The 12,323-nt window shown below is 52.6% G+C and overlaps 1 protein-coding gene across 1 annotated transcript in view; it reads right to left on the reverse strand.

Moving 5' to 3' along the window:
* Positions 1 to 1,394: 1,394 nt before the first annotated feature.
* RAMP1 (receptor activity modifying protein 1) overlaps positions 1,395 to 12,323 on the reverse strand; it is a 47,305-nt gene continuing 36,376 nt past the window's right edge. Inside the window, exon 3 of the mRNA XM_064287401.1 lies at positions 1,395 to 2,019. Coding sequence (XP_064143471.1) covers positions 1,764 to 2,019 — 256 coding nt within the window. The 3' untranslated portion in view covers positions 1,395 to 1,763. The remainder of the gene's footprint in view (positions 2,020 to 12,323) is intronic.

Raw genomic sequence — 12,323 nt, forward strand, 5'->3', positions numbered from 1 at the left:
CCATGTGGGTGCTGGAATCACTTGCTGGTCAAGAGCTGCACCCTACTGCTCAAAAGGCGGGATGCACCCCAGGCCATGACCCCACTCTCCTGCAGGGCCACACCCACTTTTCTGGGGTAGCTTGAGGCTACCTGAGCCATTTCCACGGAGAAGCTCCGAGAAGCCTGACCCAGGGCCCTTCTGGCTGGCGATGCCATTTTCCTTTAGAAGTCCTCCTTGGGTTCTGCCTGGTGGGTATGAGTCACTAGGGGCAGCCTGGGGGGAGGGGCGAGGGGCAGAGATGTCCTGGGAGGAAGGGGTTTGCAGCCAGGGCTGCGCCAGGCTTGGCTGGGGGGGCGTGACCCCACACAGTGGTGAGCCGAAGCCCAACAGTCCAGAGGGGATGGCCTTGCACCTCCTCATGGGGCCATGCTGGGGGTGAAGGGAGAGGCCACCCTCAGGGTGCTGGGAGGAGGACACCCAGGTCAGCCATCAGCAGAGCAGGGTGCGTGGCAGGCGGCTGGGGGCGCAGGGATCTGAAAGCAAGGTGCACGGGGGTGCAGCTGGGGGTTCAGGAGCCTGAGAGCAGGGTCAGCTCAGAGGACATCTGGAGGGGCCGTTGGGGGCTCTCTTCCAGGATCCAGACCTTTGGGAAGCCAGGCCATAAGTGGGGGCCTTTGGGGGACTCTGCTATGCAGCAGAAGGGTGAGAGACCCCCCCAGGGACTGGGGCGATGAGAGTCGGGACGGGCCCTGCAAGAAAGCGGAAGCTTCCTTGGGGAGGGACCTTGGTAAACCCGAAGGCAACTAGCTTTTCACATCTGTGAGCTCAGCCCTCTGAGCAGGGGTTCTAGACTGTGTGGTGCAATGGGGGGCTATCAGAATCACAGGGAGACACCTTCAATGTACACACGGCATGTCACCCTACGTGGGGACCTCACCGACATCATCCCCCACCAAAGGTCCTGAGAGGGATACCTCCTGCTAGGGAAAAACAGAATCTCAAGGGGATGGTGTTTCTCTCCCTACCAAACCCCGGCCAATGTGTTTTTGTTAGCTGCTGCCCCTGACTCATGGTGACCCCGTGTACGACTGAACAAAACGCTGCCCGGTCCCACACCATCCCCATAACTGGCTGCGGACTTAGCTGATTCATAAGGTTTTCATTGGCTTATTTTTGGAAGTAGGTCATTTCTTCCTAGTCTGTTTCAGTCTGGAAGCTCTGCTGAAACCAGTTCAGCATCAGAGCAACACATAAGCCTCTGTGGACAGACAGGTGGTGGTTGTGCATAAGGTGCCCTGGCCGGGAATTGAACCCAGGTTTTTCTTCTGGATGCAAGGCGAGAGCTCTAGCACTGAGCCACCACTGCCCCATGCTCCCAGTGCAGATATTAGGAAAGGAAGACCTCTGCACATTTAAGATTAGGCTTTTAATCACAAATAGTCACCCACACACAGTCTCTGGGGTAAGCAGGCCGGTGGGAGGCGGTTTACAAATACGTCGGGTGAAGCAGAGCTTGGGACTCTTCCCCAGGAATAAACCACAGTGATGCCCCCTACCTTCAAGTGCCTTGGCTGCCCTTTTGGGGTTACTTCCACCTCAGTGAGGGGGACTCAAGGTGAATGCCTAGCTAGGGACCCTCTGAAATCCTACAGCTCTGCTCGGCTAGGGGAAGAGGGGGGCTTGGGGCATGCCTTGCTGGGGGGGGCCCAGATGCTCTTGCTGGGCAGGCTGGTGGCTCCCTGTGCAGAGAGCACCCTGGCCTAGGGGGTAGCCCTGCCCACCTACAAGATGCCTTCCCTGCGCTTGCTCTGCCAGAGCACCATCAATGTCACAAACAGGGTCACCATGATGGGCAGCAGGACAAAGGGGCAGAGGATGTTGCCGGGCGGGTCCCGTGCGGCCAGGCCAGATGAGGAGCAGCTCCGGAAGTAGTGCTGGTGGACAGCTACGAAGAAGCGGTCCACCTCGGGGTTAGGCCAGAAGCAGCGCAGCCTCTGGGCCACCTGTCTGGTGCAGTCCGTGAGCTCTCCGTAGTTCCTGCAGACGGAAAAAAAGGCGTCAGTTCTGGGCGGCAGTGGGGCTCGCCACCCCACTCCTAGACAGCTTTCTGCCAGGCCCGAGCCCCGCCAGGCAGCTCTGCCAGCCCAGACCAAACATGGTGCCTGCCTCTGGACGTGAGGGTCCTGGAAGGTGCCGGTGGGGCTCCCCTGGTGTCCTACACGTGCCCAGACCCTGGAAGGAGAGCTAGGGCTAAGGGGCGTCCCTCCCAGCCCTGGGATTTTAGGGGCTATGGGGCCACACACAGGGCAGGGCGGGAAAGGGGGCAGCCCGGGGCACTGCCCTTCACGGTTGACACAATGTCAGCCTCTCCTGCCCCTTGCTGTCCTCTGTCACCCAAGCATGGTCCACCCTCAGCCTGGAATACTCTTCCCCAGGTGTCCACGGAACTCACCATGAGGACCCCCACACAACCTGTTGCAGGTGGAATTGTGTCCCCAAAAATATATGTTGAAGTCCTAATGCTCAGTACTTACGAACGTGACTTTGGTTGGAAATAGGGTCTTTGAAGATGTTGTCAGTTAAGTTAACCTGAGGTTGTACTGGAGTATTGTGGGTCCTAATCCTATGTGACTGCTGTCCTTATGAAAACCAAGCCCATTATGTCGAGTCACTTCCAACCCACAGTGACACCATGTATTATAGAGTAGAACTGCTCCATAGGGCTTTCTTGGCTGTAACCTTTACAGAAGTAGGCCAGCATGCCTTTCTTCTGCTACGCTGCTCTTGTTAGGTGCCGTGGAGTTGGTCCCGACACATAGCGAACCCATGTACAATAGAACGAAACACTGCTGGGTCCTGCTCCATCCTCACAGTTGTTGCTATGTTTGAACCCACTGGTGCAGCCGCTGTGTCAATCCATCTCATCAAGGGTCTTTCTCTTTTTCTCTGACCTTCTACTTTACCAAGCATGATGTCCTTCTCCAGGGACTGCTCCCTCTTGATAACATGCCCAAAGTACGTGAGGCAAATCTCGCCATCCTCGCTTCTAAGGAGAATTCTGGCGATATTTCTTCCAAGACAGATTTATTCGTTCTTCTGGCAGTCTGTGGTATATTCAATATTCTTCACCAACACCACAATTCAAAGTCATCAATACTTCTTCAGTCTTCCTTATTCATTGTCCAGTTTTTGCATGCATATGAGGCAATTGAAAATATCATGGCTTGGGTCAGGTGCACCTTAGTCGTCAAAGTGACATCTTTGCATTTTAACAGTTTAAAGAAGTCTTTTGCAGCAGATTTGCCCAATACAATATGTTGTTTGATTTTTCTTTTTTTAAATTGCTGTACTTTGGATGAAGGTTTACAGAACAAACTAGCTTGTCATTAAACAATAAGTACACATATCGTTTTGTAACATTGGTTACCAAGCCCATGACATGTCAACACTTTCCCCTTCTTGACCTTGGGTTCCCTATTCCAGCTTTATGTTGTTTGATTTCTTGACTGCTGCTTCCATGGGCGCTGATTATGGATCCAAGTAAAATGAAATCCTTGACAACCTCAAACTTTTCTTCGTTTATCATCATGTTGCTTGTCGGTCCAATTGTGAGGGTTTTTGTTTTCTTTATGTTGAGGTACGATCCATACTGAAGGCTGAAGGTGACGCCGGGTGGTTTCAAACTGCCAACCTCTGGGTTAGTACCCAACCCCAAACCAAACCCGTTGCCTTCAAGTCGATCCTGACTCACAGTAACCCTTCAGGACAGAGCGGAACTGCCCCTAGGGTTTCTAGGGTTGTTATCTTTACGGTAACACACTGCCACATCTTTCTCCTGCTGGTGGGTTTGAACCACCTTCCTTTCAGTTAGCGGCCGAGCTCTTAACCACTGCTCCACCAGGGAGTGAAGAACAGGGGCTGTTAATTCAATTTACTCCAGAGCGGAGGGGCCTGGTTTACAAAGATCCAATGTCTCCTTTGAAACGCACCCATCAGGGAGGTCTTGCCTCAACCTCTCTGGGTTAGAGGACGGACAGAGGCCAGGTTTGTGCTCGTGAGGCTCCTCCTGAAGTGGAAGGACAGATATGTGGGCTGGGGACAGGGCTTCCTCTCCAACACAGACTCTTTTCTTTATTAAACAATTCTAGTGGGCTGTCTGCTGTGTGCGGAGACACCAAGGCACCAAGATTACGGTGTGAACAAACAGACACATATCCTGCCCTTGTGGCACTCACACCCACTGAACAAAAGAAATGCTTAACGCCGTGCAGCGGAAGGCGGTAAGTGCTGCAGAGGAAAGTCCAGCGGGGCAGGGAGAGAGGGGCTGGGGGACTGGAAAGGCTGGTGTCTTCATCTCCTACGGCCGCTGTGACAAATTACCGTAAATCGGGGGCTTAAAACAATGGACATTTATTCTCTTGCAGTGCTGGAGGCTAGAAGTCCGAAAGCAAGGTGTCGGCAGGGCCGTACTCTCTCTGAAGACTCTAAGGGAGAATCCTTCCTTGACTCTTCCAGCTTCTGATAGCCAAAAGGTCGGAAGTTCGAATCCACAAGCTGCTCCTTGGAAACCCTATGGGGCAGTTCTATTCTGTCCCATAGGGTCGTTATGAGTCAGAGCGGAGTCGATGACAACGGACTGGGTTTGGTATTCTTTATTCCAGAGCCCCTGGGTGGTGCAAATTGTTAACATGCTCAGCTGTTGACTGGAAGGTCTGAGGTTTGAGTCCATTCAGAGGTGCCTCAGAAAAAAGGCCTGGCAACCCACATTCGAAAGCCCTGTGGGGCATTATCCTACTCTGATACAGACGGGGTCACCACGAGTTGGAGTCCACTTCACAGCAGCTGGTTTTACAGGCCCATCAGGGGATAGCTGATCTTGAACGACATCCCTCTGGCCCCTGTGGCCCGGGGAGGGAAGCGGAGATGCCTTTAGAAGGAGGTGTTGCCATCTCTGGGCTGGCCATCCGGAACAGGAAGGTCCTCTGACCCCGGAAGCCACGATGCCGGGCCCTACGCCAAGGCCGAATGCGGTGGGCTATTCTGTGATCAGGCGCTCTCTCCTTGAAATGTTGTCCTTCCAGTTTGTAAAGCTGCCCAGACCTAAAAATATCTCTAACGTGCAGTTGGCTGCCCACTTCATCCTCTTTACTTATACAGAAGCGACAGCTGAAACTTTCAATAAGTATTGTGAGCTCTGTCAGCAATGATACACTAAAAGAAAGAATCTCCTCGGAGTGCAGGGGTTCTCCCATCCAAGAAAACACAGTACTGGCTGAGGGGCCCAAAATAATCTGGAAAAAAATTCTTGCTTTAACCCTCTAATTTCAGTTCTCACATAACTAATTATCCTTTTTTTGGGCTAGAACTTTCTATTCTAAGCAAACTTTGCACGGAATGTTTCTGAATACTATGATGGAGTTTTCACCGTATCTGGGTCCCAAGTCAAGGCTTAGGGTACCATGATTCACCATGATTCATTTCCTCTTGGCCAGAAAGGGTCCCACTGATGCCCACAGGCGAGTCGCCTGCTCTGGGACATCCCGTGGGTGCTCTAGCTCTCTAAATGGCCCTGAAACGGAAAGCAGAGGGTCAGGGAGAAAGAGGAGACCCTTGACAAGATGGACTGACATAGTGGCTGCAACAATGGGCTCAAACATAGCAATGACTGCGAGGATGGCACAGGACTGGGCAGTGTTTTCTTCTCTTGTACACAGAGTCACTATGAGCTGGAACGGACTCGACAGCACCTAACAACAATCAGGAGGAACCAGTCCCTGGAGAAGGACATCATGTTTGGTAGAGGGTCAGTGAAAAAGAGGAAGACGCTTGACGGGATGAATTGGCTCAGTGGCTGTGACAATGGGCTCAAGTGTAACAACGATCGTGAGGATGGTGCAGGACCGGGCAGTGTTTCGTTCTGTTGTGCACAGGGTCACTATCAGTTGGAACTGACTTGACAGAGAGGGAAAGTCTTCCCCTGGAGCTGGCACCCTGAATCTGTACTTCTAGCCTCCTTAACCATGAGAAAATAAATTTCTGTTTGTTAAAGCCACCCACGTGCGGTACTCGTGTTACAGCAGCACTAGATAACTGAGACATTAGGGGACAGGATGTTGTGCTATTCTGAGTGGCCGGAGCTTGGGGATCAGGTTGGAGAGAGGCTTGTGGAGGGCCCCTGGGCCCTCGCCGGCCTCTGCTAACCTTCCCAGCCCGGGCCAGGAGACCCAGGGGACTGCACTCCCACCGCCCTGCCTCCCTCTACCTCAGAGTCACCCCTGTCTGAGCCTACAATATCTCTTCCTTGCTCCCCACTTTTCTCTCTGCAGTTCTACCATACCCCACCACCTCTGGGGCCCTCCTTCCTCCCTCCCTCTGCTTCAGAAGCACCTGGCATTTTCTCCTGGGATGCCAAGCCTGGGGAACAAACTCTGGGAAGCCCCTCTCTAAACCAGGGGTCTTCATTGACAGCCCTGCTCCCCACTGCAAACCTGGGGCTGGGACCCCCCCAAACGATGTCGTGCATGAGGTGTATGGCCCCACACTGGGAGGGGCCCTCTCAGTTGGGTGCGGGGACCAGGCGCGGACGCTCTGCAGCGTAGAATGGGGGTAACCGCGGTGCTCTGCCTGTGTGGGCTGCTGCCAGGATAACAAGCTGACCTCCCAAGGGGCGTAGGGGCTGGCCTGGCAACGGGGGTGCACGTGCGGAGATGCAGGGGGCTTGTGGGTGGCGGAGGGGTGCAAAGCCAGCTCCGGTGGGCCTCCCCCCCGCTTCGCGCCCCGTGTGCTTCCCGGGCTCTGGGCGCCCAAGGTCTCCCCGCGACCCTGCCCCAGACGGCTCCAACTCCTTCCCTGACTCCTCTGGGAAGGGCAAGGCCACCAGGGGGTGCTCCCTCCCTGGGGCTCCCCCCTCGGTCCCCATCCCCCCCTTACTCCCTCGGGCTCCCTGCGCCCCTCGCCCCTTGCAGTTCCAGTAGCCACGTCCTCCCTTTGGCTCCCTCCTTCACCTCTTCCTCACCTGACACCTGCGACCCACCCACCATCTGAAGCTGTGGCTTGGCCCACATCCGGGGCTCAACACCACCTCATTGCCAGGTTCCCCCACCCAGACCCCACTCCCACTGCCCCTAAGCCTGTCCACCCCAGGCCCAGGGGGCACCCTCCCCTCCCAGTCCTGTCACCTGGCCCAGGAGTAGGCAGAAGCCTTGGCTGGTTATTACAATCCACATTTCTAACAGTACCAGCTTCCACATTTCCCACTGTGTGGGCTGGGGGGCTAGCCCTGGCATCACCACACCCCTCCTCCTCCTCCTCCCAGCTCCAGCAGTGCCTTCAACCCCTCCCCCACTCCCACCCTTCTGCACCCAGGCTCAGCCCACCCTCGCTCTCCCTGCCCAGCCTCAGCCTTGCCCCTCCACAGCCCACTGTCCACATGGTCACCCCACCCTATAGGATCAGTGCTCCCCCAGCACTTATGCTACCTGCTAACGCCTCCACGCGGCTGGCACCTCTCCACCCTCAACTGTACCTCTTTCTGCTCGCCAGCCACGTTCTAGCCATGCCAGCCTCATCCCCTGTTAGGAATGGAACTGTGTCCACCAGAAGATATGGTAAAGCCCTAAGCCTGCACCTGTGAACAAGACCTTGGTTGGAAATAGGGCCTGTGAAGGTATTATCAGTTAATGTGAGGTCACACTAGAGTAGAGTGGGTCCCGATCCTGTCAGGGTGCTGTCCTTGTAAAAGAGGAAGAGAGACACAGAGACCAGGAGGGAAGACGGCCATGCTGTGACAGAACTGTGCTGCGGCTGCAAGCTAGGGGACACCTCAGGCCACCAGAAGCTGGGACAGACAAGGAAGGAGCAGCCTCTAGAGCCTTTGGAGACAGCATGGCCCTGCTGACGCCCTGAATTCAGACTGCTAGGCTCCAGAACTGTGACGTAATACATTTCTGTTGTTATAAACCACTCGTTTTGTGTGGTTGTTGATTTTCTTCACTTAACTCCGATTCATGGCACCCCGCATGTGCAGGGTAGAGCTGCTCCATAAGGCTTTCAAGGCTGTGGCCTTTTGGAAGCAGATCACCAGGCCTGTCTTCCGAGGAGCCTCTAACAAAAAAAAAAAGAACCCAAGCACGTTGCCATTGAATCAATGTCAGCTCAGAAAGACTCCATAGGACAGGGTAGAATTGCCCCGGTAGGGTTTCCAAGGAGCCGCTGGTGGATTTGAACTGCCAATCTTTTGGTTAGCAGCCGAGTGCTTAACCACTCCACCACTAGGGCTCCAGGGTTCAAACCATCAACCTTTCAGCTAGTAGTCAAGTGCTTAACTGTATGTACCATCTGGGACTCCTATATAGCAGCCCTAGGAAACCAGCATATCTCCCCAACCCCCAGGCCCCGTTTCTCTAACGTTTCTGCCTCAGGACCTTTGCACATGCTGCTCTTTCTACTTGGAAAGCTCTTACACCCATCTTCACAATGCCAACCTCTGCTCATCCCTCACGTAAATGTCACTTCCTCCATAAGGCCTTTCTTGCTGCTTTGAGGTTTTCCTTCACAGAGGTGTCTTACTTTCTACCTGTACTTTAACCCATGTGTTTACTTGCTCACTGTTGGTGTCAACAACTAGACTGTAAACATCACAAGGCCAGGGACAACGTTAGAAGAAAACACTTATGCTGGCCACAGAGGTCACCCTGACAGCAAAGTGAACCAAAAAGTCAGAAACCAAGAGCTAGACAGATCCACCCAGACAGTGCCTGTGGAAGGAGGCAGAGTGGCAGGCTCCCTACTGCACGCAGCACAGTCTAGTGCAACAAGCGACAAACAGGACAAAGATGGACACTTAGCTCGGCACCCACTGCACGTCCTACCAACCCACCCCACTGGTGTGGAGTTGATTCCAGTACCCAACGACCCTGTAGGACAGAGTAGAACTGCCCGATAGGGTTTCCAAGGCTGAAATCTTGACAGAAGCAGACTGCCATCTTTCTCCTGTAGAGCGGCTGCTGGGTTTGAACTGCTGACCGTTTTGTGGGCAGCCGAGCGCTTAACAACTGCACCACCAGGGCTCCTTATATTGCCTCCAGCTGTGGGTAATATAAGACGGACTAAAGAAAGCCTTCAAGTGGGCTGCGTTAACATGGCCCTCAAGGTTAAGGAGATAAAAAGTAGGATTTAAGGCGGTTCTTTTAAATTCTTAAATTGCCATGGAGTCGAATCTGCCTCGTGATGACCCCGTATATGTCAGAGTAGAACTCTGCTCCGTAGGGTTTTCAGTGGCTGGTTTTTCAGAAGCAGGTTGCCAGGCCTTTCTTCCCAGGCACCTCTGGGTGGACTCCAACCTCCAACCTTTCGGTTAACAGCTGAGTGCCTTCACCGTTCGCACCACCCAGGGTCTCCTTTAGATTCCCAAGTTCATAGGAAAAAAAGAGGCTGAGCTTCCCAGTTCGTTTAAAAAAGCAGACACTAACAAAACCCTGATCCCAGGCCTCCTAAGATGGCATGCCCATGCCTCTGCCCATGTGGGCACACACAACAGATGTGCCACACTTTAACTTATAAATAGACGTAAACGTCCTGTATAAAATGCTAGCAAACTTAATCTAGCCGCATATCACACTTTCAACCAAAACCAAACCCATTGCCCTTGAGTGGATTCCAACTCATACCGACCCTAAGGGACCGAGTAGAACTGCCCCATAGGGTTTCCAAGGCTGTAAATTTTTGCAGAAGTAGACTGCCACATCTTTCTCCTTCAGAATGGCTCTTAAGTTCAAATCATGGCTTTTCAGTTAGCAGCCGAGCACTTTAACCACTGTACCACCCAGTCCCAAGCTCATTGCCATTGTGTTGACTCCGACTCACAGTGACCCTACTGGGCAGAGTAGAACTGCCCCATAGGGTTTCCAAGGAGCAACTGGTGAGTTCGAACTGCCACCAGGGCTCCCTCGGGCTCCTTGTAACTCTTTAAAACTCTTTAAAGGAGGGTTTATTACAGAATGCTTTAAGCCTATTACTATAAAACCACACTTCTATATGCCAAAGAAAAAAACATCTGATCATGCCAATACATGTTGAGAAGATATCTGATCAAATTCAACGTTCTTATTTAAAAAAAAAAAACAACAACCTGGTAACCCAGGAAGAGGCTTTACTTAATGTGATAAAAATATCGATCTCAAACCCATAGCAAACATCCTACTTATTACTGAATGTTCGGGGCATTGGTATGGAGGTCAGGAGTACGTTGATTTAATTTTCAGGGGGTCAAGTCTGTCTTCTCCTTTGTGGTTTCTGCCTTTGGTGTGAAGGCTTACACCCAAGATTTCGTCAGTGGTCATGGGGAACCCTTCAAAAGCAGGGGAGGCTGGCTGCTCACCACACTGCTGCCTCTGTTTACAGCAAGCCCACAGTTTGGCCTAGCCTTCCTGAGGCATGACGGAGTGGGTGAGCAGGGGCCAGGGGCTGGCACCTCCATACAAAGGGGCCTTAGACAAAACAGAGGGGTCAGTGGCCTTCACTGTTCACAGCAGATAACACAGCCCATGTGCTTAACTTCTCCCATCAGCACCTGCTTCTCTTCTGCCCAGCTCTGCGAGGCAGCTATAGGATAGCTCATTCTTTGCTTTTCTTGAAGCTGGGGGCACATATAATACAGTTTTGTAAGTTGTTTGATTGACATGACATTTCAGCTAACTGTCACCGCCTAGGAAATATTTGCTGAGCTGCTGGGACCTGAACCAGCTACGTGCCCGTAATTCACATCTGGCTGCTCCCGCAGCCCTGGGGCTTTCAGTGAGAATGAGGGAAGATGGGTATTGTACCTCCCCAAGTCAATCGGAACTAGGGAAAAGTCCAAATGAGGCCAAGTGTGAGAAGTCCTTACAGCATCTCTAGTAGCCCAGGACTGACAGGCGTCCACCTGAGACAGGAATGCTTGTATTAGCTTAATAGTTGTGCTATGGGTGGAGTTGTTGACAGTGATGCTGAGGCCCTAGCCCTGTACCTGTGAATGTGACCCTGTTTGGAAAAAGGAGTTTTCTTTTGTTATATTAATGGGGCATTCCAGAGAAGCCTGGGTCCTAAACCTCACCCCTTCTGAGTGGGGTCTTACAGGACGAGCAGGACAGACACAGACACACAGGGAAGACAGACGGCCTGTGAGGATCGTCTATGAACAAAGAAACGCCCAGGATCGCTGGCACTGGGAGAGAGGCCCGCAGAGGGAATCCACGCACTCAAGGGCCCCATCTGGACTTCCAGCATCCAGAACTCAAGAAAACAAATTTCGTTTCTTTAAAGCCTCCTACTTGCGGTATTTTTTGAAACAGCAGCCCTAGACAAGTTGCAGGCAAAAGCATTCTCTAAGATGTATTTTTCCAAGGTTCTTAGTATAATTTATCCCCTCAGTTGTTCAAAGGGGCTTCTGACAGCTTATTAGCAAACCATTTTTCCCAGGGAGCCTAAGAGGAAAGACATGCCAGTTCCATCCCCGTCTGTGGAACAACGGAACTGTCTGCACACATTACCAAGGTTTCCACTTGATACTCTTGGGCCAAGAAATAGCAGAAAACAACATGACAGGCTTGATGCAAACTCTTGTCGAATTGTGAAGGTAAATTCCATTTCACGGCCTTCATTACCAGCTCGCTGGCTACATACAGTATTTCCCAGACCGCTGGGCACTACTGAGCTGCAAAGATAAAAACCTCTCTCTCTCAGCTAAGATTATGCATAAAGCACAGGAAAGAAAAAAAAAAAAAAAACCTCGTTGGGAGGGCCAAGGTACTGAGAGGAAGACAAACGGAACAGAGGCTCAGTGTCTCCAAGGCCACAAAGGAAGACAGCTACCTACCGCACCCCCGCCAATTTAGAACATGCTCTCAGCTGATAAGGAAACCCTGGTGGCATAGTGGTTAAGTGCTACAACTGCTAACCAAAAGGCTGGCAGTTCAAATCCACCGGGCACTCCTTGGAAACTCTATGGGGCAGTTCTACTCTGTCCTATAGGGTTGCTATGAGTCGGAATTGACTCAATGGGAGTGGGTTAGTGGTCACCTGGTAAAGAGCAGAAGCCAGGCGGTAAGCTGCGGCCCAACCCGGTGGGAAGACCATCGCTCTCTGCATTCTTTAGACTTCAGAAAATAGCAGACAAGCACCTCTGTGACCCTCTTCCACCACTGCCGCCCCTGCCCCTGTGGGGGCCTTTGGTTCTGGTCCCTTTCAGCCAGGCTTTCCTCCTGGCCCAAAGTGAGCCTGTTCTCCAGGCCCCAGACATTCTACAAGGTAAGACTTCAGATGAGGTTCCGGGGTCAAGTGGGTTTGGGAGATTCTGCCTATAG

This window comes from Loxodonta africana, chromosome 6 (genome assembly GCF_030014295.1).
Source record: "Loxodonta africana isolate mLoxAfr1 chromosome 6, mLoxAfr1.hap2, whole genome shotgun sequence".
Classification (NCBI taxonomy): Eukaryota; Metazoa; Chordata; class Mammalia; order Proboscidea; family Elephantidae; genus Loxodonta; species Loxodonta africana.